At 45.4% G+C, this 27,723-nt stretch overlaps 1 protein-coding gene across 9 annotated transcripts in view; it reads right to left on the bottom strand.

Moving 5' to 3' along the window:
• doc2d (double C2-like domains, delta) overlaps positions 1 to 27,723 on the bottom strand; it is a 56,448-nt gene that overhangs the window by 6,718 nt on the left and 22,007 nt on the right. For 2 of the 9 annotated variants that reach the window (XR_009788193.1, XR_009788194.1), the window contains exons 5-10: positions 21,146 to 21,272; positions 20,295 to 20,351; positions 19,877 to 20,001; positions 12,499 to 12,580; positions 11,254 to 11,350; positions 2,846 to 3,127 (exon numbers count right to left, since the gene is read on the bottom strand). Coding sequence is in view for 7 of the 9 variants with exons in the window: in XM_061771095.1 (XP_061627079.1) it covers positions 6,876 to 7,066; positions 11,254 to 11,350; positions 12,499 to 12,580; positions 19,877 to 20,001; positions 20,295 to 20,351; positions 21,146 to 21,272 (679 nt within the window). In the remaining 2 variants the exon portion in view is untranslated. Of the gene's footprint in view, positions 1 to 1,453; positions 3,128 to 6,612; positions 7,067 to 11,253; positions 11,351 to 12,498; positions 12,581 to 19,876; positions 20,002 to 20,294; positions 20,352 to 21,145; positions 21,273 to 27,723 lie in introns of those variants that run through there. The other 7 variants (XM_061771097.1, XM_061771096.1, XM_061771093.1 and 4 more) reach the window with 6 other exon arrangements.

Raw genomic sequence — 27,723 nt, 5'->3', positions numbered from 1 at the left:
TTGACTGGCCTACACAGAGTCCTGACCTCAACCCTATAGAACACTTCTGGACGAATTAGAGCAGAGACTGAGAGCCAGGCCTTCGCGTCCAACATCAGTGTGTAACCTCACAAATGCGCTTCTGGAAAAATGGTCATAAATTCCCATAAACCCACTCCTAGACCTTGTGGAAAGCCGTCCAAGAAGAGTTTAAGATGCTATAACTGCAGATGGTGTACTGATGTCATATTAAACCATATAGATTAAGAATGGGCTGTCCCTTAAATACATATCTGAGACAAAGCAGGTGAGCGAATACTTTTGGCAAAATAGTTTATCAGCCATATAACCCCAAAAAATGGCTACTAGCCAGTAAAAAACAGTTTGTTCATCTTTAATTCAATTTATTTTCAAAGCGAGATATTGAGATGCAATGTTATTAAAAGTGAAAACAATTTGTAATTTTAGTATTTTAGCAAGAAACGTGAAGTCGACGCATATGATTTGCTTCCTCGGGCCACATGAAATGACCTGGCAGGCCAGATGTGGCCCCCAGGCCTTGAGTTTGACACCTGTGATCTAAGGGCTGACTTGCTCGCCAGCCACAAGAAGGAGTCATGCCACATCACCGATGGCCAAACTCCTTTCAAGTCTGCATTTCAATGCGTGCGGGTGATTTCCGCCGGCCTCTTCCAGAGCAGTTTTTCTGGCGTTCTGTCCCACATTTGAAAGCCGATGTTACGCAGGACGGACACGTACTCGTACATTCAATTGTCACGCGCAAAGGGTGAGCTTAATCACACAAAGGAAGCGTGGCCTTTTTTTGCAGGTCCTGACTTCCCCAAAATGTATTTTCTTTAACTGAGTAATATTTGCATTCTCTTCCACTAACCCTTCCAATTCCCTCACGTGCCTCACTTCCTTTTGCGTTTGCGGTGTTCTCCAAAATGTTCCATTGTGAAAAGCATCTTCACAAGGTCAAGCGCAAAATCCAATTTGACAGCTGTTGCCACCAGCGCAGTTAAAGCAGGCGTGTCAAACGCGTTTTTGTCAGAGGCCGCGCTGTTGATACGCTTTGCCCTTTTGACTGCGAAACCACAAAAATGTTTCATCGCCTCATCATATTGTTCAACAGAGGGTGCCAGTGCGCTGCCCCGCAGCTCCTTGAAAAGGACAAACGTGAAATCATGCAAATAAAAGATTCAAATGAAAATATTACAAATTATATGTATTGCTATCTTTTGACGAGTAGCCTTAAATAGTATAGTTCATGATACCGGTGTAACGGTCCACAGACGTCACGGTTCTGTGTACCTCAGTTTTGGGGTTACGTTTCAGGACGAGTTCGGTACAACAGGAAAAGTTTCTTTTCATTTCTTCTTCGTAAACAGTCGCGTAAGGAACAGTTTGTCCAACAAAGTGTCATTTAGAACATTTACAATCGATATAGAGGGATCATTTGATATGAGCTGTAGAGCATTTGTACTCAAGCTTTATTGTATTTTCCAGTAATTCATTTTTTGGGACAAAATACTTTGTGTACATTGTCAGTAGTCAAGGCAGATCCGTTTGCAGTCAGTATGTCTGTCATCTGTTGTTGAGAAAGCTATCAAAGCTCCTCGCAGGGGGCTGCGGTGGCGTGCGCAGCCGGGTAACAATGACTTGCCCCCGGACTTGCTTCCACCTTGAAATAAATACTCGAAGTATGGCTGTGTGGGCGCATAGCTGCAGAAATGGATATGCCGATTGCCAATAGCTCTTTGTCTGATTGGAGATGGAGTGGCTTCTTAAAGACGTCGCTGAACTGCTGTTTTCTTTTGCGTGGATCGGCACACGTGGTCGACGCCGTCCGATACGCATTGACGTGTCGGACGCGTTGCCGCGCTCATAGCGCACAGCTATCCAACAGCACCGACCTCGTCCGATCCGCCCCTCGAACGCTCTCCACAGTGAACATGAAACTTTCCCCCACAGCCGATCCGAATGTGTCTCGCGGCCGCTACTAGCGTCTGTCTGTTGTCTCAACTCGCTATGACGCCGACTTTTCTTCTTCTTGTGTTTTCTGGCGGCTAGCAAACAGTTTTACTGCCAGCTGGTTTGGAGTGCGGGTACCCCAATAAACTCGGGACCGTGATGGTTCCTGATGATGAGTTAATGGTGAGCAAAATGGATTAGTTTAGCTCCGCGTGCCTCATTTTATGATGCGAGTTCCAGTTTAGGGCGCGTGGACGTTTCCCCACCGATTCTTGTGAAATGTTTGACAGTCGGTCATCACGAAATACAAAAGATATTGCCAAGGCGGGGCGTCGGATTCCAGCACTCTTTACCGTTAAACCGGGTTACTGTTAAACCCTCACCCTCCCATCAAGTTACTGTAGAAAGGTCACGGAAAAAATGCTTGCAACATCTCAACAGTATTATTTGTTACAGAAGACATTTTCAAATTTTGGTGCAAGAGTCGTGGAAGTTGACACAAGTGATTTGCTTCGGCGGGCCAGATTTGGAACCCGGGCCGTGAGTTTGACACCTGTGTGTTAGAGCGAGCGCACAAGCAATTTAGCACCCACTATTTGTGACGTGAGTAAAAAGGTCGCGAGCTTACCAGATGACTCGCAGTGCCACCGGCAACAGCGCGCGCTACATGTTCCGGCGAGGGAGCAATTTGGGATCTGAGTCAATCTTATTTTTTGAAGAGTAAATCAGGCCCAAAGAGTCACGCGGCTGCCGGCCTCGTCCATGAAGTGAATGCTAATCAGCGCTTCGTTCGCGAGGACATCCACAAGGTCGAAATGACAACGTTGCGAGTACGCATTTGTTACACTTACGAGGGCAATTTGGTTTACCTTCCCCAAAATAATTAGCACACCTTTTAACATCACCGATGTCAGAACGAAGATCATTTCCAAATAATCGGCGCTGTTGGATGATGAAATGATGGCTTTCGGCTTCGTGACGATCACACGATTCTTATTGCGTGTTCGCTATCTTTCGTGTGTGTCGGCTGCCATTTAGTCCGTTTTGTCGCCGCTGGGGGCTCCTTGCTGTGTGAGCGTGTGCCAGCACTCCACTTTTTTCCCTTTGTTTTTCAGACACTCGAACCAGTGTCGGAGTCTCTGTCCGCTCGCGTCGATGCCCAGCTCCACGCCACCTGGAAGCACAGGCCCAAACAAACCACAGAGTAAGGACGCAACCTGGATTCGGGACCCAAAGAAGTTTGGCTCGAAAGGGTGAGGCAACGGCGCGCCAGGGGCGGGAGGTGACAAATATGCAGGAAACGAGCCAGCCGGGTGATGGAGCGACAGACTGCGAGAGAGGCACGGTCATTTGCCACGCGGGGTTACGATACGGCCTTTCCCTCGGCCGCCGTCGCACGCGGAAAGAAGCGGGAAATGTCAGCAAATCGTAGAACGGCGGCGCTGCGCAAAACCAAAGCCGCGCGACGCCTCTTGGCTCCGAAATGAACTGTGGGAACGCGTTCCATTTCCACGTCCCTTTCCGCTCTCACGCAAGAGACGAACGACGTCTGAACCCGTACAGGGAGCTTCTCCACAAAACACTCCCGCCGACTCCCAAAGGAGACGCGCAGATGTTCCCTGAGCCCGAGGGCCGTCGCTGCGAGGAAGCGAGCGACGGCAAAGTTGACTTTGACACCCGCAAAAATCCATTTGCGATATTCTGATTTCTCCATAAATGCCATCGACCGCTACCATCGCCTCTCAGGAACACTCTGGATATTTTGTCAAGAACATTTTGGTTTCGTCAGGAACATTTGCGTCTCAGCCAGAACAAACGCACGCCACCAGAACAACAACACTAATATTTTGATATTTTCTTTCCTTGACTTCCTTCTTTATGATTATTTTTTTTACATTTTTAATTTCAGTTTTGATTTATTCAATAGGATCTCTTGGCACTAAATTGCTAAACATACAATAATGTAGTGACAGATTTATTTAGAGAATGACACAATATAGGTTTATGGTGCTTTAACAAAGCTAGATTGGATTTTTTTTTTTTAAATTGATGGTAAATAAGATATAATCTAATTTTGAGAACATTTACATTTACTCTCAAAAGTCCAAATCGCATCGGCTCTCAAATACGTATTCATGTACATGGTGGGTGTGATCGTGTGGATTCATGTGTGTATGTGTGAGGGCATGTACGTTAAATGTGTTTAAATACATATGTACATGTTTACACATGTAAGTGGTCACGTATGTAGTCGCTCGTATGTCAAGTAGTGACATACATGTGCACTATGTACGCATTTAATAATGAATGTGTAAGAAAATGGACATACACTTGTACAAGTACTACTCAAAACATCTCACAAAACTACAATGTAAAATGTCTATTTTTTTCAAAATCTTCATCTGAATGTCAGCAAAACAATACGAAAGGAGATAAGGATACTGAGTGATTGGTCAAACTGTTGCAATCATAGCGTCTCTCGTAACGGTACGTTCAACGCACTAAGCAACATTTTGCTTTTGAAAGGCGAACGGTCCTAACTGCATTACAAGCGTAAAAAACACTGTGAACCGCTTGAAATAGTAAAAGCTTGAAACAATCAATTCTTCACTTTGGTGACAAAGGGATGATGTAAAGGTCATTTCTGCCCTTCATTGTAACACAAATGTTAAAAAAAAGAAACTCAAAATTCACCGTCACCAACAGCAGTCTGATTTTGCTGACTGTGGACTCTCGCGACGTACGTTTGCTTCTTTTGAGAGTTTGCGCGCTGCGTTCGCTGGCTCGGCGGGATGCCAACTTTAGCTATTTCGCGCATGACGGTCTCCGTGTTTCCGAGAAGATTTATTGGCTTCCCTATACCGGCCCAGTCAAGCCACACTACCCGCCAGGCTTCTTCCATTCTCGTTTCCCTACCAGTCGTCTTTCTGCCGCCGCCAATGAACCTAAATGGCAGGCTACTATGGCTAAACCTGCAACGACGAAGGTCTAGGGAAGGTTTGTTCGACCGGTGGCCTTTAGTTTTCAAAGCTTGTAACTGTGTGTTTTATTTACATACAGTGGGTACGAAAAGTCGGCGATTGGCTGGCAACCGGTTCAGGGTGGACCCCGCCTTCTACCCGATGATAGCTGGGATAGACTCCAGCAGGTCCGCGACCCGTGTGACGAGAAGCGGCTCAGAAAATGGATGGATGGGTGGGTGGCTACGAAAGGTATTCAGATCCCCTTCAGTTTTTCACTCTTTGTTATATTGAAGCCATTTGCTAAAATCATTTAAGTTTAGTTTTTTCCTCATTAATGTACACACAAAGAAAAAGACAGAATTGTTGAAATTTTGGCAGGTTTATTAAAAAAGAAAAACTGAAATATCACACAGCCGTAAGTATTCAGAGACTTTGCTCAGTATTTAGCAGAAGCACCTTTTGAGCTAATGCAGCCACGAGTCTTTTCGGGAATGATGCAACACGTTTTTCACACCTGGATTTGGGGATCCTCTGCCATTCCGCCTGGCAGATCCTCTCCAGTTCTGTCAGGTTGTATGGTGAGCGTTGGTGGACAACCATTTTCAGGTCTCTCCAGAGATGCTCAATTGGGTTTAAGTCAGGGCTCTGGCTGGGCCATTCAAGAACAGTCACGGAGTTGTTCTGAAGCCACGCCTTCATTATTTTAGCTGTGTGCTTCGGGTCATTGTCTTATTGGAAGGTGAACCTTCGGCTCAGTCTGAGGTCCTGAGCACTCTGGAGAAGGTTTTGGTCCAGGATATCCCCGTACTTGGCCGCATTCATCTTTCGTTCGATTGAAACCAGTCGTCCTGTCCCTGCAGCTGAAAAACACTCCCACAGCATGATGCTGCCACCACCGTGCTTCACTGTTAGGACTGTATTGGACAGGTGATGAGCAGTGCCTGGTTCTCTTCACACATACCGCTTAGAATTAAGGCCAAGAAGTTCTATCTTGGTCTCATCAGACCAGAAAATCTTATTTGTCACCATCTTGGAGTCCTTCAGGTGTTTTTAGCAACCTCCATGCGGGTTTTCATGTGTCTCGCACTGAGGAGAGGCTTCCGTCGGGCCACTCGGCCATAAAGCCCCGACTGGTGGAGGGCTGCAGTGATGGTTGACTTTCTAGAACTTTCTCCCATCTCCCGACTGCATCTCTGGAGCTCAGCCACAGTGATCTTTGGGTTCTCCTTTACCTCTCTCACCAAGGCTCTTCTCCCCCGATGGCTCAGTTTGGCCGGATGGCCAGTTCTGGGAAGGGTTCTGGTCGTCCCAAACGTCTTCCATTTAAGGATTATGGAGGCCACTGTGCTCTTAGGAACCTTAAGCGCAGCAGATTTTTTTTTTTTGTAACCTTGGGCAGATCTGTGGCTTGCCACAGTTCTGTCTCTGAGCTCTTCAGGCAGTTCCTTTGACCTTATGATTCTCCTTTGCTCTGACATGCAGTGTGAGCTACAAGGTCTTATGTAGACAGGTGTGTGGCTTTCCTAATCAAGTCCAATCAGTGTAATCAAACACAGCTGGACTCCAATGAAGGTATAGAACTATCTCAAGGATGATCAGAAGAAATGGACAGCACCCGAGTTCAATGTGTTAAATGAGTGTCACAACAAAGGGTCTGAATACTTATGGCTTATTTCACTTTTTATTTTGTAATAAATCAGCAAAAATGTCAACAAGTCAGTTTTTTCCTGTCAATATCGGTGCTGTGTGTACATTAATGAGGAAAAAACAATCACAAAGAGTAAAAAATTTAAGGGGGTCTGAATATTTTCCGTACCCACTGTAGGAATATATTTCCTTTGTTCTCACTTTGTTCAAAAACCTGATGTGATATAGAAAACTGATATCAGTTTTGGATTGCGCACCCAGAAATGAGTTAAAAACAGCTGTCAGACCGAACTCAACAAAAATTGTGTTATCTCAGCAGCGAGTCCCGCCCACCAAGCAGAGAGCTGCGCACACCCGACACGTGAAAGGCTCTGATGTGAACACCACCAGCTCCCCGGGGAGGCGGTCGTCTGTTCTCCTCGTGCCACCCTGCTGCCTTCCGATCGCTCCCGAATCCCTCATGTGCCTGATCCTCACGATGTCCGCATCGGGCCGTTCCAAAGCTGGTTAGCAAGAGCGAGTCCATGAGATGAACGCATGAAGACTGCAGAGCCCCCCAAAAAAAATCTTTTCTTAAGCCTCTTATTTCCTTTATATGTTTAATCCCTCCTTTGCTAGCTCAATAGGACTTCTCGTGCATCACAATTAGCTCTTGCTTCCTGCACTTTTTCTATTTATGGTTTTTATGTATCCTTTACTTCCCTCTCTGTCTCATCCTCCACCCACGCTCGGCCCCGTTTGGATATTTGCTCAAATTTGTCTTTTTCATTCACTCTTGCGCAGCTATCTTCCTAATTGCTACATTCTCCCATCTCATGTCTCCCTACCCTCAAGAAAAGTCCTTTTTTTTCAGTACTCAAACATTATACAGATTTTCAGAGGGAAAGTTCCTGCAATTTCTACATTAAAAATCTTTTTGATTGTTTCCTGATCATTTCTTACGTAATATTCTACAACCCCAACTCCAATGAAGTTGGGACGTTGTGTTAAACATAAATAACAACAGAATACAATCATTTGCAAATCATGTTCGACCTATATTTCATTGAATACACTACAAAGACAAGGTATTTAATGTTCAAACTGATCAACTTTTTTGTTTTTAGCAAATATTCATTATCTTGGAATTTTATAGGTGCAACATGTTCCCAAAAAGTTGGGACAGGTGGCAAAAAAGACTGAGAAAGTTGAGGAATTCTCATCAAACACGTGTTTGGAACATCCCACAGGTCAACAGGCTCATTGGGAACAGGTGGGTGCCGTGATTGGGTAGAAAAGGAGCTTCCATAATCATTCACAAGCAAAGATGGGGCGAGGTTCACCTCTTTGTGAACAAGTGCGTGAGAAAATAGTCCAACAGTTTAAGGACAATGTTCGTCAACGTACAATTGTGAGGAATTTAGGGATTTCATCATCTACGGTCCATAATATCATCAAAAGGTTCAGAGAATCTGGAGAAATCACTGCACGTAAGCGGCGAGGCCAAAAACCGACATTGAATGCCCGTGACCTTCGATCCCTCAGGCGGCACTGCATCAAAAACCGACATCGATGTGTAAAGGATATCACCTCATGGGCTCAGGAACACTTCAGTAAATACAGTTCGGCGCTACATCCGTAAGTGCAACTTGAAACTCTACTATGCAAAGCAAAAACCATTTATCAACAACACCCAGAAACACCGCCGGCTTCTCTGGGCCCAAGCTCATCTGAGATGAACTGACGCAAAGTGGAAAATACGACAACAGAGACCCCAGACTGTTGTACAGCTGAAGCTGTACCTGAAGCAAGAATGGGAAAGAATTCCACCGACAAAGCTTCAACAATTAGTGTCCTCAGTTCCCAAACGTTTATTGAACGTTGTTCAAAGAAAAGGTGATGTAACACAGTGGTAAACATGACCGTGTCCCAGATTTTTTGGAACGTGTTGCAGCCATCAAATTCTATGTTCATTATTATTTTCTAAAAACAAAGTTTATCAGTTTGAACATTAAATATCTTATAATTGTCTTTGTAGTGTATTCAATTAAATATATGTCGAACATGGTTTACAAATCATTGTATTCTGTTTTTATTTGTGTTTAACACAATGTCCCAACTTCATTGGAATTGGGGTTGTAATTTCTAGAGATGGTGAATTTTGGGTTTTCATTTGCTGTAAACAAATGAAACAATGAAACAAAAAGAACCTTTTTGACACTATTCTAATTTACTGAGCCGTACCTGCATTGCCAAAAAGTATTCGTTCACTTGGTTTGACTCGCATATGAATTTAATCTTGATCCATCAATATCACATTGGTGAACCCTTCGCAGCTATCACAGCTTCAACTCTTCTGGGGTTTTTCCACAAGGTTTAGGAGTGTCTTTATGGGAATTTTGGAGCTTTCTTCCAGAAGCGCATTTGTGAGGTCGCACACCAAAGTTGGCTAAGAAGGCCCTTTTAACATTTAACTGGTACAGTAGATTCTGTACCTCAAACTGGGGTTACAGATTCTACAATTCAGTTGTAGATGTCTGTAATTCACTAGCGGATATCTGCGACTGAATTATTTGTAAAGAGAAACCACTGTACACACGAATGGTAAAAGTGACGGCGTTTGTCCGTGACGAAATAACATTGCTAATAGCTGAAATTCAGTCTTGACTAAGGAAAAGTGAATTAAAGATCTCTATCTGCTGTCTCGAAACATCCATCATTCGTTACAGATATCTTGAATGAAGAAGACGATATATGTCCTGAGTCTCGCCTCCATGACTCTTTCCCATAACTTCATTGTGTGGCTCATCAACTTTATTCCTCATTAGTTCCTACAGCTCTGCACATCACCCTTGTTCTTAAAAATGGGCACCAGCACACTTTTCCTCCATTCCTCAGGCATCTTCTCACCCACTAGAATTCTGTTGTACAAGCTGGTCAAAAACTCCAAAGCCTCCCCTAGATGCTTCCATACCTCCACACGAATGTCATCAGGACCAACTGCCTTTCTATTTTTCATCCTCTTTCGTGCCATCCAAACTTCCCCCTTACTAATCATTGCAACTTCCTGGTCCAACACACTTGCCTCTTCTACCCTTCATTCTCTCTCATTTTCCTCATTCATCAAAGTATTTTTTTCATCTATCCAGCATGCGACTGCCACCAGTCAACGCATTTCCACCTCTATCCTTAATCACCCTAACCTGCTGCACATCCTTCCCATCTCTAGCCCTCTGTCTGACCAACATGTATAGATCCTTTTCTCCTTCTTTAGTGTCCAACCTGGCATACATGTCATCATATGCCTCTTGTTTGACCTTTGCCACTTCTACCTTTGCCCTATGTCGCATCTCAATGTATTCCTTTCTCCTCTCCTCTGTCCTCTCAGTGTCCCACTTCTTCTTAGCTAACCTCTTTCCTTGTATGGTTTCCTGTAACTTAAGGTTCCACTACCAAGTTTCCTTCTCCCCTTTCCTACCAGAAGACATAACAAGTACTCTCCTGCCTGTCTCTCTGATCGGCTGTAGTGGTCCAGTCTTCTGGAAGATCCTCCTGTCCTGAGCCTGTCTCACCTCTTCTCAAAAAGCCAAACAACACTCTTCCTTTCTCAGCTTCCACCACGTGGTTCTCTGCTCTGCCTTTGTCTTCTTCATCTGCCTCCCCCACCACCAGAGTCTTCTTCTATGCTATCTAGCCACAATCTCCCCTACCACAACCTTACAGTCGGTAACCTCCTTCAGATGACATCGTCCGCACAAGATGAAATCCACCTGTGTGCTTCTACCTCCCCTCTTGTAGGTCACCCTATGTTCCTGCCTCTTCTGGAAAAAAAGTGTTCACTACAGCCATTTGCATCCTTGTTGCAAAGTCTACCACCATCTGTCCCTCCAAGTTCCTTTCCTCAATGCCGTACTTACCCATCACTTCTTCATCACCCCTGTTTCCCTCACCAACATGTCCATTACAATCTGCGCCAATCACGGCTCTCTCTCTGTCTGGGATGCTCAGAACTACTTCGTCAGGCTCCTTCCAGAATTTATCTTTCACCTCTAGGTCACATCCTACCTGTGGGGCATAGCCGCTAATCACATTACACATAACACCCTCAATTTCAAGTTTCAGCCTCATCACTCCATCTGATACTCTTTTCACCTCCAAGACATTCTTAGCCAACTCTTCTTTTAAAATAACCCCGACTCCATTTCTCTTCCCATCGTCACCATAGTCAAATAATTTAAACCCTGCCCCTAAACTTCAAGCTTTACTGCCTTTCCACCTCCTCTCCTGGACACACAATATATCAACCTTTCTCCTCATCATCATGTCAACCAAATACCGAGATTTTCCTCTCATAGTCCCAACATTTAAAGTCCACACATTCAGTTCTAGGCTCTGTGCTTTCCTCTTCTCTTTCTGCCGAAGAACCCGCTTTCCACCTCGTCTTCTTTTTCGACTTCAAGCCACAGTAACTGAATTTCCACCGGCGGCCTGCAGGTTGACGAAGTTGTTAACCCGAGCCATGACCGATCCGGTATGGAATTCTTTGGACGAACGCTCATGTTTAGCCGGATGCATCGCTCTACATTTATCCGGGCTTGGGACGGGCCTACAGTTTGCACTGGCTTGTGCCCCCCATAGGGCTCCATTCACAAAGTATGTCAACGCATGTTAGTAAATACATTTGGCAATATCGTGTAGTTTGCCAGCTTACCTATGAAGTCGTTGCTCATTCCCAAGTCGTAGTCCCACACTGAGATCTCAAGAGTTTTCTTAGCCAGCAAGTCCAGAGTCACATCATAGGAAAATTCCTGTGCACAATAAAGACACAAACACATTTCTACCTCAGATACAATAGTTTGATCACATAACGGAACAAACTTGTTTTTTTAAATCATTTCCTTATTTGCGTTTATCAGAAATAATGAAAAGGCTTGCTGGAAGCTATTATTTCCCGGTGAATTTCTCTTTCTGATACAAGTTAAAACAGAGCTCAGAGGGCACTTCCAACAAAGAGAGCAACCGTGCTCACTTGTTCAAGTGACTCTTTGATGGGTTGCGACGTGTAATTTTGCTACCGATAAGCAACATAGGCTCAGATTGGCACCACGCAGTGCAATTAACAAGGGCTGTGAAACATACGTGTTAAAGGGGGCAGGCCCAAAAGCGGGGGTGCCCCCAGGCCCCCCTGGTTCTGCCACCTCTGACTTCAATAAACCCAATTCCAATGAAGTTGGGCCATTGAGTAAAACGTTTGCTCTTCTCCCAAAAAACAAACAAACAAACAAACAAACAATCATTTTGAACATTAAATATCTTGTCTTTGTGGTGTATATAGGAAGAAAAGGAATCGCAAATCATTATATTCTGTTTTTATTGACATTTTACACTTCATTAGGATTTGTAAGAAAAAAACCTCATGCTAACTTAAAAATCAATTAGAGTGAAGACATAATAGTTGCAATAACGGCATCAAGCCGGCATCAAGCCTGGGACCCAGTGACATCAGCAAATTTGTACATTCTTATTTTGTTGGATTTTCCAGGCTTTCACTGTGGCCTCTTTCAGTCGTTGCTTATTTTGGGCGTTACGCGAAGTTTACGATTTTAGACTGGCTGCGTCCTTCCAAGCCCGAGAGAGCATGCATTTGACCTGCAAAAGAAAGGTCATACCAAACAACAATTGAAACAACTGGCGAACGCTTGGAATAGCACCCCCAAAAGTTCGCCGATATCAACAAAATGTCACTTCAATAGATGTCAAGTGTAATCTGTTACAACACTTTTGCAAGGTTCGCTACAGATAATGCTATATTCTAAGATGTGTATCATATCCAGATGTATATACCAGCAAATAATAGTTTGAATGTTGATCTCGTCTCAAACCCAAATGTCTTCAGTTGACAGCAAAAATGAACCAATTGGCCTCACGGTTGCAAGACTTTTGCATGGGCGCGTACCTCATTGAATTCAGGGTTGAGAGTCTTTTTCTTCACGGACGTCTTGTACTTGGACTTCTTCCCCATGTCTGGCTGCAAGATGCTTAGAAGACGAGAAGAAGACTGTCAAACCTCGAAATACTAAATGAGCAATCAGTACAGAAGTAGGACTATTTGTGGCACTGCACGCAGATAATTTTTAACCCTTCACCCATTAGTGGACAGAATAATCACACAGCATTACGACACACAGTAGGATTCTGTGACGCCTTGCTTCAGGGCACCTCAGCCACGGACGAACGGGGGCCTGCGTACGACTATATGAGAAATGAGGATAAAACACAGCTCGTATTTGCTACCGCATACTGGCCTCCACACCAATAGACACAATTCATCTTTGCATGAACCATCTACTTTAATAAACACCTCACCTCAAATAGATGCCGATTATCTTCCGGAGAAAAAAAGAGATGGTGGCCGTAATGACCTTGACTAAAACCGGCATGTCAACATCTTTACCGCGACACACTGTGTCTTAACAGCATTCAGCAAGCTGAAGTTTGTGTGAAAATGTGGAGAATTTGCAGCTACAGGTGTTCAACATTTCATTAATGACCTGAAAACAATTTGGGCTTTAGAAAAAAACTAAAAGATCTGAAAACTAAATATAAACGTCCAACCACTACATGAAGAAATACAGTAAAGTGTTCCCTTGCTATATCGTGGTTCAACCTATTGCGGTGGATTCAATGCAATGCGGATTTTTTTTTTCCATATTCAAGTGTATGCTGTATATTGTGGTGGTAAAATGAACGACTCTTAGCCAAAAACAAAACTGTAAAAAAACAAAAAAAGAAAGAAGGAAACAATCATTAAAACATATTAAAAGGTATACAAGGTACATAGTGTACAGTGCTACTGTGCATTGCTGAATGTTTAAGAGTTTAAAAGGTGTTTAAGAGTATAGAAAGTGTTTCTAAGAGTATGGTAGAGGTTTATAGGAGTATGGGGAAGATTAATAAGAGCACGGGGAGCTTCGTACAGCTTTGAAATATGTAGAAGCAAAATAATATACGGTCACTGCTTTGTGGCTAAACGAGGGATTACTGTACAGATGGGGGGAGTTGAAACGATGACCCTTTTAGTTACAGGGCACACTTTTACCACCGCTCCGCAGGCGGTGATCTCGGCTTTTCACGAGCTGCCGTTGGTCGGTAGTTTCTGTCCATTTTGGAAAAGGCCAGCGGGCATGTACTTGTCCTCATTTTTCTAGTGTGCACAAAGCCGCAAGATGACTGGCCTTCATCCTCACATCTCAAACTTCAATCAGGCAGCAATCAAGCCATTTTTGAGGAAGTAAATGGTCCCTTTGAATCACGGAGATCCCAAAATATGTTGTACTCGCACTTTTCTGGAATGGAAGTCATTAATCCTTCCACTTTTTATCTCTTAGTTGACAATAAACCTTGCTGAATGGAACAGAAAGTTTACAATAACTCTTTTGAAGATAATTCTGACCTCGAAGTCCTTTGGACCAAAAAAAACACAGCGAGATCGTAATCGCGCCGAGGGCGGAGGAGCGTCGACGCTCCAGTGAAGAGGCAGCAGGCGGCTGCACGACAGCTGCCCGACGGCGACGGGAGTCGTCTGTGTCGATTCCGAGCCGAGATGACGTCCACCCCACGAGTGACGGACGGCTCATGCGTGGCATGGACTCGGTCGGGGTTGTCACCGCGACAAGCGAATCGGAGCAAAAAACGCGAGAATGGAGCGACAAAAAGGTGGTGCAAAAATGTGATTCACCATATGCTTGTGCCAGCAACAGCAAAGGAAGCAGGTATCACAAACAATTCTCTTCTCAATCCTTCAGTTTGATGAGGGAGAGGCATACTAATCACATAAGCAATTGGAAGCAAGCGCAGTACGCCCTCGGGTCCCCCAATGCAACTAAACTGTCCTTTCAAATGACAAACTTTGTTTGCAAGAAAGATCTGGTGCAAAGTCATTAGCGAAAGGCAGCCAAAGACCGGCAGCGATTGCGCTGGTGAGGCAGAAGCTCGGGGAGGAGGCACAGATTTCCTTTGGCACGGCCTCCAATGCAGCACACATGGGGAATTCCAATTTCCAAAACAAATGAACGCAACATTGACAATTGCGACGCCGCATCCAAAACACTTCTACACGGCCGCAATCCAACTGTGCTGGATTTCCGGACGTGGGAGGCTGGTCCTGAGAGATAGGAAGGATTATTCCCACACTTTTGGGGGAGATGTTCAGGGGATCTCTTGCAACCAACAATACATATCTGCTGGTTTTACACTGAAAGAAAAGCTTAACTGTGACTCACAGCAGTTCTTCATATTTGTGTAGTACCATGCGATGTTTTCCAATAGAACGGCAAATATACACAGCCGAGTAAGAGGAAAGTGAATTGACATATTACTAGTAAACTGTTAAGACTAAGCTAAGAGACGGGTTGAGAATCTGGGACAACCAAAGGGTCGGTGCTTAGGAAGCTCTGATGCACAGATGCAAAACTCACAATATTGTCCTACGTAAAAGATGAGCTCAATGTAAGGTAGCGCAAAAAGAAAGTCGAGATTTCATTGACTGGATGAGATGGAGATCAAAACATGTGAGAAGTATTGCATGTTGTCCTTGATTATCCTATTAGTTCCCTAAAATAATAGTTTGCAGATTAAAAGCAAAAAAGGAATAATGCCCAATAATGCAACACTTTAGTTTTTGCTCCAGTTTTTCACGAGCTAAACACAAATCATTGTTGTATGTACAGTAATAATAACAAGTACAAAACAATTGATCGCAGATTTCGTCTATTACGTGATTTTCCGGAACGTAACCTCGGCCATAAATGAACATTACTGGACACAAAAGGCCTATTTCTATCAAACATTGTTCACATATCTGTCGAATTCTGTGTTAGAGAGCGTCTCTCCTTTGCCTATTATAACCCATCTTCCTCACATGTGGCATAAAAAAAAATTTTAAAAAAAAGATGGCGGCTCCACAGGTGGACGCCTCGGTAACGCACGCTCCAGTATTGTCCATGTTTCTGTCTTTTTCGTTTGTCTTTGGAAACATTACGCGACTTACTTACACGAGGGAGGACTTGCTAAACATTCGGGAGTCTACTCCGAACCCTCGTTCGCCAACTTTCACAAATCTCTGAGTTGCTTACGAGCGGAGCGACTGCGCTCTATCGCACATGGAGAAGACGAAGACGGCGCCACAGAGGACAGCGAGGATTTCCAACGCCACTTTCGTCAATTCACTTCACAAATCTACGCTCTCTACCCGACAAAATGGACGAGCTTCATCTCCTCACAAAGACCAGCAAAGATTTTGCACGTTCTGCCGCCCTCTGCTCGACGGAGACGTGGCTTTGTGAACGCATGCCAGCTTGCGACTACACCGAGCGAACCGCGACACGGAGCCATTGGGGGGAAACAAAAGGTGGCGCCAGAGTTAAAGGTTACGCTTCTGCATCAACAAAAAATGGTGTACTGATGTCATGGAGTTCCGCACACACTGCAGCTCGGACTTGGACTCGCTGTTTTCGAATTGTAACGCATTCTCCTTGCAGGTGTTTGCATCCCCTCCCGGGCTAATGCGAACGCCGCAATGCAAACGCTGGCTGACCAAGTAAACAATCTTAAAAAAAAAAAGCACCCAGATTAACCCCTCATTATTTGGGGTGACTTCAACAAAGCAAAACTCAACCACAAACTCCCTAAACTCCCTGTCCCACCAGGCAAAACAACATTTTAGTCTCGACCACCGCGATACCACGCTGAAGGACTCGTACCGTGCTATTCCCCGTGCAGCTTTGGGCTTGTCTGATCACTGTTAAATTCACTTAATACCAACATACAGACACAAACTGAAAAGTGCCTGTGATGAAAACAGTGAAGAAGTGGACCAATGAGGCAAAGATGGAACTGTTTAGACTGCACAGACTGGAGTGTCTTTGAAACATTGTTACAGCCTCCATCAGCTTCTGTGAAGACGTGTGTGTGTGTGTGTGTGTGTGTGTGTGTGTGTGTGTGTGTGCCCAACTAAGACATTGCGCATGTTCAATAACAACAAGCCGGGCTTCACTGCCAAACTTGGTCAACTTGGCCAGGCTAAAGAAGACGCCTATCAAAGTGGGGACAGAGCCCTGTACAATCAGGCCAAAAACCAGCTGACAAAAGAAATCGATTTTGCAAAGCGAAATGATGCAGAAAAGCTGGGAAAACAGTTTGCTGCTAACGACTCTGCGAAAGTTTGGCGAGGATTACAATCGCTAACCAGCTGCAAGCGATCAACAAAGCGGCAGGCCCAGACAGTGCTTGAGCTGCTTTAAAGTCTGCGTTGACCAGCTCGTCCCCGTTTTCACACAGATCTTTAATAGACCTTTGGAACTGTGTGAAGAACCACCCTGCCTCAATCGCTCCACCATCATCCCAGTCCCCAAGAAAGCTGCAATTTCACGACTGAATGACGACAGGGCTGTCGCCCTGACATCTGTGGTCATGAAATCCTTTGAACGCCTCGTGCTGGACCACCTCAAGAGCGTCATGGAACCCCTGCTGGACCCCCTGCAGTTTGTCTACCGAGCAAACAGGTCTGCGGATGACGCAGTCAACGTGGGACTGCACTTCGTCCTAGAACATCGCGATGGCACGGGGACCTACACGAGGATCTTGTTCATGGACTTCAGCTCTGTGTGCAACACCATCATCCCTGAACTCCTTTCCTCCAAGCTTCTCCAGCTCAGCGTCTCGCCTGCCATCTGCCGGTGGATTTACAGCTTCCTGACGGGCAGGACACAGCGGGTGAGGCTGAGGGACACCACCTCATCCACACGCACCACCAGCACTGGGGCGCCCCAATGTTGCGTCCTCTCTCCGCTGCTCTTCTCTCGCTACACGAACAACTGCACCTCAACACACCTGGCTGTCAAACTCCTGAAGTTTGCAGGTGACACCGCAGTCATCGGCCTCATCAAAGACGGTGACGAGTCTACGTATCGACAGGAAGCGGATCGGCCGTAGCTGTGGTGCGGCCGACACAACCTGGAGCTGAACACGCTCAAGACTGTGGAGATTATCATGGACTACAGGAGGCATCCTTCGCCACAGCTGCCCCTCACACCGTCCAACTGCCCTGTGTCAACCGTCGAGACCTTCAAGTTCCTGGGAATTACAATCTATCAGGACCTGAAGTGGGCGATCAACATCAACTCCGTCCTCAAAAAGGCCCAGCAGAAGATGTACTTCCTGCGGCTTCTGAGGAAGTACGGCCTGCCACAGGAGCTGTTGAGGCGGTTCTACACAGCAGTTATTGAATCAATCCTTTGTGCTGCCAGAAAGAAGGACAAACTCCGACTGCAACGGACAGTTAACACTGCCGAAAAAATTAGCGGTACCCACCTACCCGCTCTTGAGGACTTGCACGCTGCCAGAAGTAAAACAACGGCACACAAAATCCTCCATCCTGGTCACCACCTCTTCCAGCTCCTTCCCTCAGGTAGGCGCTATCGAATGATGCAAACTAAACCCAGCAGACATTCCAACAGCTTCTTCCCCCTCGCCCTCAACCACTTAAACAGTTGGCTTCCAATTTCATTGCGACATGCTGCCGATTCTGCACATTTCTGTCGGGACACTTACACGTACACTCACTTTTTTATCATGCTGCACTATTTGCCAAATCTCCAGAGAAAAAAACTGAAACTCACCGGACTCTTCATTAGGGTTGAAACATATGTACGAGAGGTGCAACGAACGATTAATCAACTCATTGATGATCAAATGATTCACTAATTTTTGATAACCGATTAATTGTTTAGGCAGCTTGTTTAACTTCAATTGTCCAAATCCTCAAAATTTCAGTATCTCAACAGTAAATATGAATAACTATATTTCTAATAATAATAATAAAGCAGATGGATTATCATTTGTGTTGAATCAAAATAAAACATTCTTTTACTTTCTGCTGATTTTATGACATGTTCCAGACCAAACCGACTGTACCTTAATCATAGTCAATTTATATTTGCGCGTTTTCCGCAGTCAATCTGAAAAAATATCCTGTTTTTGAATAAAGGGATGGAAATGTAAACATGTTTTTGTCATCCGATTCGTTGAGAAAAAACTCATTTTTAAAACAACCCTCATATATACGTACAATCGGATGACATCCAATGCCATTTAAAAAACACCACAGAGCGCCATATTTACATGTTTTAATCTGTCGGTTTGTTATTCAGTAAAATACTCCAAGGATCATGGAGAAAGATGTATGACATGAGAGAAACTCTACCATTTGAAAATAAAGGTAAAAACAAAAGTCTGTATCCACATTTTCACACAAATGAAAGAAGTTCTTTTCTTTTGCCATATACCCACAAACGTCATTGTGCGTATTTTGCGTAACGCTGCGAGCAAACAAAAGAACTAAGAAACACACCAAGGGCAGGCAAAACAACGTCTTGATTTCACGTATCGGCGGAGATGACGATCCTCAGTGTTGATTGATTGTGTCGCAGATTGCATAAGAAGTTGAATATTGTGACTGCAGCCTGCGGTGGTGCCGACCCGCACGGCGTCCCACCGAGGGTGACGCCGTTGCGTTTTGGTACATCGGCTTGAGCCGATCCAAATTGCTGCCACATCCGAAATGATCGCATAAAGACGACACTGGGTTTGACATTCAAAGGTTTCTGAGCGGTTTTAAGTTTGAAAAAGACAGCTTTGCACTCAACTGTGTCATTTCATTCATCTCAGGTGCATTTTGACGGAGTTGCATTGACAATGGCGGCTTCCTCTTCAAACATCTTCAGTGCACCTCCACTGAAAGCAAGCTTCAAAACCCAATCAAAAGCAATCGTTTCACGTGTTCATGTCACACATCCCAAAGAAAGTCAAGACACAGAAAATAGTCCAAAAGTCTTTGTTTTGAGTGGCTAAATGTGGTTTTTGGGACTCATTTATACTTTTACTATTGGTAGGATGGTCAACTTAACATTTATAGACTGCTTATTTATTTTGGAAGGAAACATGAAAAGGAAGAAATAAAAATGATTTAGTTCAAAACTTCAGTTTGGATTTAATCCCAATATATTATATTATATTGCTTTTTTTTTTTTTCCAAAATTACATGAACAAAAAAAAAAAAAAATCATGAAATATATTTTGAGACAACCTAAAACATAATTAATTTGAGTATTTTTTTCAAGTAGGGCCAAAGTACATATTTTTCCGCTGTGGATTATTTTGTCCACTTCGCATTATTGATATCGGGAACATATCACCGGTGACCCCGAACGCAGACATAACATAACGTCGTGGGTATTTCCTCCAAATTCAGTATGCAGGTTGCCCATGCGACTCACATTTTGACAAAGGGGTCAGAGTAGCCGTTGGAGTCCATGGCGGCCAGATGGGCGCAGCGTATGATCCCGACCAGCAGGCAGCCCTTCTCCGTGTTGTAGCACAGCGACACCAGGATGCGTCCCCGCTGCCCACAAAGAACACACGCGTGCGCCTTTTACTGAAGTGGGCACGCACGTCGCTCGGGAATGGCACAGTTCAAATGAACGCTAAGCATGAAGCGCGTGCTGTAGGAAAGGCTCCGTTGTTGTCTCTAACAGCCCCAGAAGGGTTTGGATAACAACCAGACGAGTCAGGTTGCCCTACGTGGTGCCCGCTGTTTCCCTGGCGTGCATTTTGCCTACGGGCTGTCGATAAGAGACTGTGGCGCATGCACTACGTGAGAGAAAATGAGTGATGATAAAAAGATCAAGCCGCTACCTCCTCCTCTGCCACCGGCGCTCCCGGCTCCACCGCCGGATTGTTCGATTCTTTGTTCTGGAAGCCGAGAAACACGGGCGTGAGTCATCGGCCGTACGTGGTACGGTAATACAATCTCAAGGAACATCTGCACGACGCAATCGAGACAAAACAATTCACGAAATCGACTCAGCTCAAATGATTACAGCGAGAGAAGGAGCATTCGACCTCATCTTTGCCCACTGGTCAGTCTCAAAATAATAAGTACAAAAAATACCAGCAGCTCTCCAAGTACCACCACCACGAACGACAACAACATACGGGAACGTAGTTGGCCCGAGAGTTGCTCAAAAACAAGAGTATAGTTCCGATTATTGTGAGCAACTGTACAATACGCACAATTTGATCATAAACACTGTGCTTGAAGATAGAACATTTTAAAAATGCTGATGATTGAAATAATGATTCAATTCAAAGTTAAGTCAAAAGTGGACTTCAATAAACGATTAAAGGCAAATGTATTGAAGGGGAAGTAAAATTCAACTTATTCTTTAGCGGTCCCCGTGCGTGAGAATCGCTGATGAAGACAATTCAAATCCAGATGAAAATGAAAACCCAAAAAATCTTTTCAGGTGCTTACAATTGTCTCCCAGTCTTCCTGCACTCCTAAATTGGATCGCTGTGCGCTCTCTTTGTAATCGGAATTGCACTAAACAGACCGACAGATCATCACTGACGCTTCTACGACAATAATCGTCAATCATTTTACGATTCAGGAACAAATATTCTACATCTCAGTACATGGTCCATAGAAAGCTGGAATTTGGTGTGGTGCATGTCACGGCAACACATACGCGTGGTACAGCGTATACCTGTGCAATTCTCTCCAAGCCCATATTGTAACGCTTGTTGTCGCCCTCTCTGAGCTTCTTCAGGGCCACTCTCACCTCACCGATGAATTCATTTCGGCCGAGTCTGTCCATGTCGCAAACGCACAGCCTACACAAGACAGGACACCAAAATAGACCTTTGTTATTCTGTCAAGATGGGACACACCATTTGCGGGATGCTCGGACGGACGTGCGGACTGAAGACTCGCTGAGAAAATGGTTGTGGGAATTTGGGGAAGAAATGGAATGTCGAAGCCGAATGTCGAAGAAATTCGCACGCTTGCGCCAGCTGTCTTGTGGTGGGCTTCTGCTCGGAGCTTTTGAGTCGAAAAGTTTCCTTGTTCAAAAGCCATTTAAATTCAAACAGCCAATCGAATCAGGCTTCACAGGTTTAGTACGAAACGTGAAACATTTCAGTTCAGCTCCTCACAGCTGCGGAAGGGCGACGCGCCATCTGGTCTACTGGCAAAGACGGTGCGAGCTTTGGAAATAACGTGGGCTCAGATCAAGAAAATGAATGTGACACAGTAAACTGAGAACAATGGAGGAAATCCATACATCATCTTCGCGTCGACTTACTGATCGTCGCTCTAGAAAAGGAGAATTCTTCGTGGTTCCCACCCGACGATCTTTTTTCGACCGATCGAATGTTGCGTGTCGGGCTCGACCCAATCGGTACCGTAGCAATTGGTACCCCGATGAAAGGCCGTTGTAGGGCGCACGAAAACACTCTTGCAGGTTCTGATTTTCACATTTATTCACAGTCTTACAAGTTATTTTGAGAAGCATACGTAGCAAACTGAGGCTATTATCAAGCTAACGTCCATGCAGCGAGTCGCTACTTGGCCAGAGTCATTTGGGATGAGTTGTAAACTCCTCCTAGCTGGTTTTGGTTCACCAAGCACTCCTTTTCATGCTGATGGAGGCGCCGCTTTCATATTCGTACAAACACACGCCTACAGGTCTCCCCTTCCGACTCGGACGCTCGGCCGTGTGGCTCCGTGAGCCCCGGAATAACTCTGACTCATGGCGGCGGCTCTGCTGATTTATATGCCTCCAGATGAAGATCGCGGCGCAATGTCACACCAGTTCCGGGCAGAGCGCCTCCATGAAAATCCTCACGCCTTCTCCCCCACATATTTCATCTGAAAGCCAAACAGATTTGCTTTTACGTCATCAACACAGCCTTTGTAATCCAAAGTTGCGATTTTACCCAACCTACTAACATGAAGTCACATCTTTGAATTAGGGCTGCCACGATGAGTCAACGAGTCACGACCGTGTCGACGATCAAAACCATTTATTTTCAAGCTTTGTTTTTCTCTCAAAAGCGCTTCATCCCTCCCAGTGCTGCCCGCGCTGCCCGTTGTCCGCCTGGCGCCACGCGCTACTGATTATCCGGGCTCTTTTGTGATGATGCGCGTGAGCAGCCGCGCCATTAGTTAGCGACCACGCTCGGACGTTGAAGCAATTAGGCCCAAAAACCGGAGAGGAATGTGATTCGAAAACCCGCGAGACCGAACGCGTCTTTCACGGCGGCATGACGGTGATACACGGACACGTCAAATGGAAGTACGTTGCGGCCGATTCCATTTCTGACGAAGAGGGACGGTCATTTTGCTCAGCCGCTAGCTTCCGAGATCAGACGAGATCGCGTGTTTTCAGGGTCGTATGGCTGCAAGTTATTACGGTCTTTTGTCACGTTTGTCGTCCACACGGAGTTTTGGGGGGCATCAACAGCCATCCCCCTAACAAATTCCCTGGCACCCCAAAAATGATACAGCTTTTCATAATTATTCAAATTCAAACTTTCAACGTATCGTGCCCAGCTCACCAGCTCGGTGCTGGTCCCGAGCGGGAATCTCATAATATCGTAAATAAAGAGGGTTCGAGTCAGGGAAGGCAAATGAATGTAAAACCCGGGAACAGTTGGTAAGGCTCTTCTGAAACGGGAACGCCGAATGAGAAACAACAACATTTTATTTTACAGCTTGGGAATATACGTTTGCTTTTCTGCTATTGGAAAACGTACAAACAGTGACGAATTCCAGGGAAACATTGGCGGGACCCCGCTGTAGCTTTGCTTCTTTGAAAAGTACAACGCAAGACAGAAATTGCGGTTTCTGCATAAATCCAAAATATATAAAGGCTGAAAGTTTACCTTTAAACTGGATATGAGAGTTCCTTTTCCTATTGCCTTTTTTTGTCTGGCTTCGAAGGCTTGGAAAGAGCCAATCGCAAATGATTTATTTTTTATTCCGCAGCGACATCCTCAAAAAGCGGAGGAACCTAAAGCTCCCGAACCTGCCAACAAACATCAATTCTTCATTTTTTATTTTTATTTTTTAAAGCCGCCAAAACCAATTGGTAGTGGTCTTTCTCAAGCATCCGACTAAAGATCCAAATAACCTCCAGCCCCTATCTGCACAGGACATGACCCAATATCTCACCTGAGGCATCCGCCAGCCAATTTCAGCCTGGGACTGCATCCGACACTAAATCGAGTATTAACATTGCCTCCATCGCCCCGTGGCAGGGGACAGTACGAGTCTATTAGGAAGTCTGACAGAGAGGTGGAAAGACAGAAGAAAGTGAGGAAAGAGAGCAAGAGAAAGACCAAACACAAGCGCGCTTGGTCAAAGCACCTTCGCGTTCCCGTTGGTCATTTTAGCAATGAAAGCCCCGAATTCACCTTGCGCATCGGGACACACAGAAATTGCTGTGAGAGGAATTATTTCAACTCCACATTATCACTGTCACGGCTGTCGAAATCATTTCGAAGTTGCAGTGACTGACGCAGATTGAATTGCGTTCGGATCTGATCTGGAAATGACGTCGTCGCAAAAAGTACCTGTTCCAAACAAAGTCCCGTGCTTCATATTTACTGTGTTTATATATATATATATATATATATATATATATACATAAACTGTATTCATAAGTGACGTGGCCAATCTAAACTTAAGAAAAAAAACATCTAATGTGGCCCTTGAGCGGATCGAAGTCCGAGTCACGTCGGTCCCGAGAGCGCGATTCTCTCCATCGACGGCGTCATCTCCAGCGATGTGGGTAAAAACCCCAAAATGGCCGCCTTTTTGATTAATGAGCGATGCCACGCGTTACTGCATCTGCGAAAGTAGTCAGATTACAGTTGCTTCATTAAACCAATGATAGTTACTATTGAGTCAACAATGCGGGCGGACGACAGGTTAGCACATCTGCCTCACAGTTGTGAGGTTGCGGGTTCAAATCCGGCCGCGCCTGCGTGGCGTTTGCATGTTCTCCGCGTGCCTGCGTGGCATCCCAAAAACATGCGTGCCAGGTGGATTGAAGACTGGAAAGAAATTGCCCGTATGTGGCCCGCGATCGGCTGGCGACCGGTTCAGGGCGTACCCTGCCTCTCGCCCAAAGTCAGCTGGGATAGGCGCACGAGGATAAGCCAACGGAAGATGGATGAACGATAGACTCTTTGCAAGCCCTCGTGGTTTCTTAAGTCTTGAAGAAGCAAACCATCTGTCCAGATGCATTTTTTTGTCAGACGGGCAAGCCGCTCGCTCCCTTTCTCACGTTTCGGTGAACCCGACCAGGAGGTCGTTGTTTATCATGCAATCCTGAGGGGCCGAGGGACCGAGGGACGGGCGTTGCCGAGGCGCACACGCGCTTCCGAAGCTACTTCCGCCCCGAACCTCATCAGATCCTTCCGCTGTCAGACTGCCGTGTCTCAAGTGGAGGGGCGCGGGCATCTTGGCGGGCGGGCACGGCCCCCCGCGGCCCGCCCGCGGTGACGGGTATGGGTGGGAGCAAGTGTGCGCGTGTGCGTGTACACGCTCATGTGTGTCAATGGGGGGACGGAACCAGGAAAAGCCACCGACAAACTCTCGAGTGCAAACCAGCCGAGCACCGTCGGTCCCGCTTTTAAGACAACAAAATGAGCGAGGCGCACTTTCCCCTGAGCACAACATCGCAAATGCTGGCTTGCTACACTCTGCCCGTCCGCCCGTCCGTCCGTCTCTGCAGCACGGTAAACAAGTGGTTAACACGTCTGCCTCGCAGTTCTGAGGTTTTGTACTCTGGCGTCCTCCAATTTTAAACATTCATAAGACAGAAAGATCAGACAAATACATGCGAATATATCAACTTTCTTTTGTCTTTATTAGCATATTTGGTTTTTGAGTAATCCAAAAGTTATTGAAAGTAATCAAGGTACATTAAGATTAAAGTACTTGAATTACATTACTTACTCCATTTTATTAAAAGGTATCTTGTCACTGTGTGGGAATCCATTTTTAAAGTAACCCTAACCCATCCCTGTATTTCGTGCCAGTTCAGAGTCTTGAGAAAAGTGCGCTTGTTTACATGTTTCGGTATTTACTGTATTTGGCAGGTCAAGTCTGCACTAAGGAGCTCATTTAATGTGGCTTCAACTATACGAATATTTAACTTACAGCGGGTACGGAAACTATTCAGACCCCCTTCAATTTTTCATTCTTTGTCATATTGCAGCCATTTGCTAAAATCATTTAAGTTCATTTTTCCCCCACATTAATGTACACACAGCACCCCATATTGACATAAAAAAAATTCATTGCTGAAATTTTTGCAGATTTATGAAAAAAGAAAAATTGAAAAATCACACAGCCATAAGCATTCAGACCCTTTGCAGAGTATTTAGCAGAAGCACCTTTTGAGCTAATCCAGCCACGAGTCTTTTTGGGAATGATGCAATGATGCAACAAGTTTTTCACACCTGGATTTGGGGATCCTCTGCCGTTCTTCCTTGCAGATCCTCTCCAGTTCTGTCTGGTTGGATGGTGAATGTTGGTGGGCAGCCATTTTCAGGTCTTTCCAGAGATGCTCAATTGGGTCTAAGTCAGGGCTCTGGCTGGGCCATTCAAGAACAGTCACGGAATTGTTCTGAAGCCACTCCTTTGGTATTTTAGCTGTGTGCTTAGGGTCATTGTCTTATTGGAAGGTGAGCCTTCGGCTAAGCCTGAGGTCCTGAGCACTCTGGAGAAGGTTTTGGTCCAGGATATCCCTGTACTTGGCCGCATCATCGTTTTTTAGCAAAATCCATGCGGACTTTCACGCGTCTCGCACTGAGGAGAGGCTTCCGTCGGGCCACTCTGCCATAAAGCCCCGACTGGTGGAGGGCTGCAGTGATGGTTGACTTTCTAGAACTTTCTCCCATCTTCCGACTGCATCTCTGGAGCTCAGCCACAGTGATCTTTGGGTTCTTTCTTGACCTCTCTCACCGAGGCTCTTCTCCCCTGATGGCTCAGTTTGCCCGGACGGCCAGCTCAAGGAAGGGTTCTGGTCGTCCCAGCTCTAGGAAGGTTAATGATCGACCCAAACGTCTTCCATTTCAGGATTAAGAAGGCCGCTGTGCTCTTGGGAACCTTAAGTGCAGCAAATCTTTTTTTTTGTAACCTTGGCCAGATCTGTGCCTGGCCACAATTCTGTCTCTGAGCTCTTCAGGCAGTTCCTTTGACCTCATGATTCTCCTTTGCTCTGACATGCACTGTGAGCTGCAAGGTCTTATATAGACAGGGGTGTGCCTTTCCTAATCAAGTCCAATCGGTACAATCAAACGCAGCTGGACTCCAACGAAGGTGTAGAACCATCTCAAGGATGATCAGAAGAAATGGACAGCACCCGAGTTCAATGTACGAGCGTCACAGCAAAGGGTCTCAATACTTATGTGTTGCTGTGTGATATTTCAGTTTTTCTTTTTTAATAAATCAGCAAAAATGTCAACAATTCCGTTTTTTTCTGTCAATATGGAGTGCTGTGTGTGTGCATTAATGAGGAAAAAAATGAACTTAAATGATTTTAGCAAATGGCTGCAATATAACAAAGACTGAACAATTGAAGAGGGTCTGAATACTTTCCACTGAATGGGCTCATGTTGATGACATCATTGTGTAACCTGCGTGGCGTATATTACCAAGTAACAAGGTACAGTTAAGCTAACACTCTTTTCGTACTGTGGACAAGTCACATTCCTTCCACTCGGCAGCTGCTGAAAGTAACTCAAAAAGTGACTTGTAATCTTTGTGACTTTTGCAATCAAGAAATCAGCAAAGTAGCCAAGTGATTTTTCAAGGTCACTGTGGCAACACCGGCGGTCTTCCCCCGTCTTACCAGCGCATCCTGACGTTCTTCTGCCACGCGGCCGTATCTGTCACTTCCCATCAGTCAGACTGGGCCCCGCCCACTTTGTTGGTCTCTGGAAGGACGCGTCTCTCTCTTCGTCTGTCGCATGACCGCAGACATGCCCCTCCCCCTCCTCCCCCTCCTCCTCCTCCTGTTTTTTGGAGCCAGCACCACCATGCTGTTTGTGTCTGTGTCCTTGGATAGAGGTCAGATGGGGTTTCTCCAGTTTGGGGGATTTCTGTTCCCGCTGTGTGCGGCGCGGCGATGCATTTGAGGCGAAATTGCGCTTTTGTCTGCGGGAGATGAGCTTTGTTTGGGTGTGTGCGTTTTGTCTGGATCCAGAGGAGGAGCCGTGCATGTGCAGTCCTTCCGCGGATCGCACACGCGCACACACTTGACCGGCTGCG

This window comes from Phyllopteryx taeniolatus, chromosome 4 (genome assembly GCF_024500385.1).
Source record: "Phyllopteryx taeniolatus isolate TA_2022b chromosome 4, UOR_Ptae_1.2, whole genome shotgun sequence".
Lineage (NCBI taxonomy): Eukaryota > Metazoa > Chordata > Actinopteri > Syngnathiformes > Syngnathidae > Phyllopteryx > Phyllopteryx taeniolatus.
Note: the sequence above shows the minus strand (reverse complement) of the source record. Positions and strands in the feature narration are given on the sequence as shown.